Source organism: Emydura macquarii, unplaced genomic scaffold, assembly GCF_026122565.2.
Source record: "Emydura macquarii macquarii isolate MOO-44397 ecotype Brisbane River unplaced genomic scaffold, CSIRO-AGI_Emac_v2 contig_2077, whole genome shotgun sequence".
Taxonomy (NCBI): domain Eukaryota; kingdom Metazoa; phylum Chordata; order Testudines; family Chelidae; genus Emydura; species Emydura macquarii.
In genome coordinates, this window is record NW_027132214.1 from 18,171 (window position 1) to 22,992 (window position 4,822).

At 46.5% G+C, this 4,822-nt stretch overlaps 1 protein-coding gene across 1 annotated transcript; it reads left to right on the forward strand.

Moving 5' to 3' along the window:
• Positions 1-3,207: 3,207 nt before the first annotated feature.
• LOC137160008 (olfactory receptor 52P1-like) lies at positions 3,208-4,182 on the forward strand. The gene has a single exon (XM_067558471.1). The coding sequence runs from the start codon at positions 3,244-3,246 to the stop codon at positions 4,180-4,182; it is 939 nt and encodes a 312-aa protein (XP_067414572.1). The 5' UTR covers positions 3,208-3,243.
• Positions 4,183-4,822: the final 640 nt, after the last annotated feature.

Genomic DNA, 4,822 nt, shown 5'->3' on the forward strand with positions numbered 1-4,822 from the left:
TGTAAATAGTTTAGACAAATATTTGTTTTTAAGATAATTTCCTTGTCTCTTACTGTGTCCTTCCCTCTGTTTCAGTGTTGTTAGAAATAACCAAACAGGTTGTTCTTAGGGGTGAATTGGGGAAACAGAACCCCCTTATTGCCCGCTCGTTCCACCTCAGAGCTGCGAGTGAGCAACGAGGGGGTTACTTTATAATCCTTTTATCCATAACAGTATGTAAATGTATACATTTTCAGCAACTCCCCATGCACCCTTATTTGCTTATATTGATACCTATAAATGAATATTAACAACAACATAATGAATATAATTATACCCATCACTGTTTGTTGTTTACAGGATTACCATACAGAGGTCAGGCATGACCACTTTTGTCCAGCTTTAACTCTTTAATCTCCTACAAGTATCTTCCTTTTTTTGGTCTCTGTGGTTTTTTTCCCTGATTTGCTCAAGTTTTCCAATTCAGCAACTTTACTGCCAGGTTAACACGTGTAGTCAGAGCCTCTGCAGTGGCTATCTGTGAAACCAGAGATATCACAACATGAATGGGTCTCACAGGGCTTTACAGACTGGCCAGATTCTGCTCTCACATTCTGCCTTCCGTGGCTCACTCCAGATTGACACTGGCATCACGGAGAACAAAATCAGGGCCCCTGTGTTTTGAAATCCCCATCTTTCTTGCCCGTGATTTTCACAGCAGAGAGCCTAAAGTTCCACACTAAAGGTGAAATCTTGTTCCCTTTCATGTCAATGGCAAAACTCCCATCAGGTCCAGGTTTTCACTCCAAATCCACAATAAAGGAACTTAAATCAAATTTTCACTGGCCATGAGCATCCAGTGACTCCAGCTGGAGTTGTCTTGCGACTGCTAAGGATGGGTGAGCTCATCTAGACCAGAAAAGAACAGACAGAAGAGTACCTGAAATCTTAAACTCACATCTTAGAGGTTCAAAACAATTAGGGTGACAATTTTTTGGGGGGAGTGTCTGTTCTCTATGTCCTCCTCCATTTCTGGTTCTATAGAAAATGAGAAGCACCAAAATACAGTAAAAATAAAAGCATGTTTCAGGTTTAGAGGAAAACAGGCAGTGCTGGAAATCTCACTGGGGCAGATCCAGGCACACGCTGTGTGTATATGTAGGGCGGGACATGCGGTATCCAAGTCTCAGTGGTGCAGAGTCCTGAAACGGGGCGAAAGAGGGAATGGACATCCTGCCTAATTCACATACCAAAGAGGTGTAACTAGCCCTCCTGCAATCTCCCCAGGCTGGGTGTGTCTCAGACTGTCATGTAATGTGTGCACACTGTAGTAGATTTTCTCTGACACCTTCCTCCATCCAGTCCATCCCTCCTCCTATGACCAATCCCAAAACATCCTCCTGGAAACTTCAGCTATTGCCAGCATGGAAAAGCAACATCAGGAAGTTGTGTCTGGGTTTCTAACTGGCGGGAATTCGCTCAAGCTTTGTGTTGTTTTGAGGAAGAGTTACTCGCACTGGCTGCTTTTAGTCTCCAAGTCCTCTCTCCCCTCCCCTTGGGTCTGTCTCTCTCCTCTTCCCTGGACACGCTGAGCTGCTGCTGGGGTTCCCTTCACCCCTGGACAGGCTGGGGAACCTGCTCCTCCTCCATCCCCCCTTTCCCCGGTGCAGCCAGACCCAGAGTTTAACGCAGGCTGTGTAGATATTTGTACGAGCTGTCACTGTGTGGTGTGTCTGGCACCTGGTGTTTGTCCTGTGTGAGAGGGCTCACTGTCTGGCAGCGCTGGGGGTTCTGGGAATGCAGAGGGGGGTGCACATGGACAGCGGGTGGCACTCAGTGTTGTGGGGGCAGAGAGTGCTGGGACACTGGCAGGAAGGCAGCACTGCTGAAATTCAATATTTGTTCCCTATGTGGGTGTTTGTAGGCTGTGATGAAGTCACCCCTTAACTATCTCTGTTCCGCCTGTGCCAAAGAAAGCGGTAAAATAACTTCTCTCCCTCTACTCTATCATGTTTATCATCCCGGGATAAAATTAGCTCTTTTTGGCCAGAGGCTCACACAGGGACCTCGTGTTTAGCTAATTACCCTTTCACCCCCCCAAATGTTGTTCAGAGTCACTGCTTCCCACGATAGAGTCCCCCATTGTGTTAGCATCGCCTACCTTCTTTGTTCTGTTTGCCTTGACCCAGTTTACCAACCAATCCAGATCGCTCTGAATCAGTGACCTGTCCTCTTCATTACTTACAATCTCCCAATTTTTGTTGCATCTGCAAACGTTATCAGTATTTAAGCATGAGACGGGTAAGCAGCTTGGTTGCTGACGGATGTCTCTCCTTTCCATTGTCAGTTAATAAGGCAGAATAATGAAACCACTGTACTTGTTATGTCTCAGAGAAAGCTGGACCCCTTCAGGATAGTGTCTCACCAAAAGAAAAAAGGGAAGTTAGAGAACACAAAGTCCCAGCCTGGCATGATAGTGTCTGTTTCCATGGGGAAAACATGGTTCCTTTCCAGCAGAGGAATTGTATCGAGGTTCAGACCTATGGTCTGTCCAGTCCAGTGTCCTCTCTCTGACAACAATAACCCCAGGGTCTGCCAAAGAAGGTATTGGGGGGATAACCTAACGTTCATAATGGTATCACCTTAATGCCTAACAGGTACAGAACGGCTTCTGCCCTGGGGCAGGCGTAAAGGCTTTCACATATGTTTATTTAGCTATAACTATTGTAACTGAAGATTCTTACTATTCATGAGAATGTCCTATACCTTTCCGATTCTTGCTTAGCTCCTGGCCTCAATTTCAGCTTGTGGCAATGAGTTTATCTGTCTAATTATGCACTGAGGGAAGAAAGCATTGTTTTTTAATCAGTTTTGAAGTTGCCATGTTTCAGTTTAATCGAATGTCCTCTTGACCTTGTGTTATGAGACAGGGAGAACACATCTTTGCTATACTCTCTGCCAATCTGTATTTTATAGAATTTTCTTAAATCTCCTCTTATTTCTCTCCCTTATAAGGTAACAGTGCCCAAATTTTCATCTTTATTGACATTGAACATCGTCTTCCACCCTGCTGCTCACCCTAAAAAATTTGATGCCTTCTGCAAATGTTGGCACCGCATTTCTCACCCCTTGTCTAGATTCTTACTAACTATAAAATATTTACCGAGCTACTTTTTATCAAGTGTGTAACCCTCCTCCCTCTGCTTGTCTCCCTTCACAGGCAGCCTGAATATTACTGAGCCTGATCAGTGCTTCAACCATCTCATGGCAACTTTCAACCTTACCCCCTCCGATTCGTCAACTTTCATCCTTAACGGCATCCCTGGGCTGGAAGCTGCCCACATCTGGATTTCCATCCCTTTCTCTACGTTCTACATCATCAGCCTGTTGGGAAATTTCATGGTTCTGTTTGTTGTGAGCAAAGAGCAGACCCTGCACAAGCCCATGTTCCTACTGCTCTGCATGCTGGCACTCACAGACATCGGCATATCGACCTGCATCGTGCCAAAGGCACTGTGCATATTTTGGTTCCGTTCCAAAGGCATCACTGTGGATGGCTGCCTCACCCAGATGTTCTTCCTTCACGCGGTTGCTGCTATGCAATCAGCCATCCTCGTGACGATGGCCTTCGATCGCTACATCGCCATATGTGACCCTCTGAGATACGCCACCATCCTCACCAACACACGAATCGCTAAGCTAGGGCTAGTGGGTTTGATACGAGCTGTTCTCTTGGTTCTGCCAGTGCCCCTACTACTATGGAGACTGCCATTCTGCACCAACCGCGTTATACCCCACACGTACTGCGAGCACCTCGCTGTGGTGAAGATCTCGTGTGGGGACACCAGAATCAACCGGACATATGGGCCCGTGATGGTATTAGTGATCATCGGGTTAGACCTGACACTAATTGGCCTGTCTTATGGGCTGATCATTAGGGACGTCCTCAGGATCTCCTCCAAGAAAGCCCACCGGAAAGCGCTCAACACCTGCACAGCCCACATCTGTGTGATGATGATGTCTTATACTCCCTACCTCTTCACTGCCCTGACACACAGGTTCGGTCAGGGAATCGCTGCCCACGTTCACATCCTCTTGGCCAACGTGCATGTCCTTGTCCCTCCCATGCTCAACCCCATCATTTATGGCGTGAAAACCAAAGAGCTTCGTGACAAAGTGGGAAAATACACCTGCAGAAGGTGATCGCTTGGGGCCAGTGACTTTAAACATGAGTCACAAGAGGGGGAAAGCTTTTCTCCTTGTTACTCAAGTGTGCTCTGTTCCAATTTGGCTGAGCTCAGCCCTGTGGCTGTTCACAATTTGAGAAGTTTCTCACACCTAATGTCTTATCACTCCATCACCAAGCACTGTTCTCTCAGACCATCACCTGATCTCTTTCAGTGTCACTCTTCTCCTCCACCCCCTCACATCCTTTTACTCGGCCTTTCCATGACATCCACACCACCAGCAGTGGTGACTTCTGATATGCTCTCAGCCCTGTTTTCCATCAGTTTGGTTGTTGATTCCCACTATTCCTCACTCTCCTCCGTCTTTGACTCTTTTGTCCCTCTCTGCCATCCACCAGGCCCCAGCAATCCTTTGCAGTACTGAGTCTCCCCAAATCAGTCTCTCTGAGTTCTTAACTAGCAGACACTTGAATTTTACCCTCTGGTTAATCCTCCCCCCCCCCCCCCCCGAAGGCATGAAAGCTGCCCTCAATTATCAGTTCATTTTGGGACACACATTGCACACAGACTGGGGTCAAAATAAACAAAAAGTTTATTTAATCAAATATCACAGGTGCAAAGATGAAATAGTGAGGAAAAGCAAACATAGATGAGTT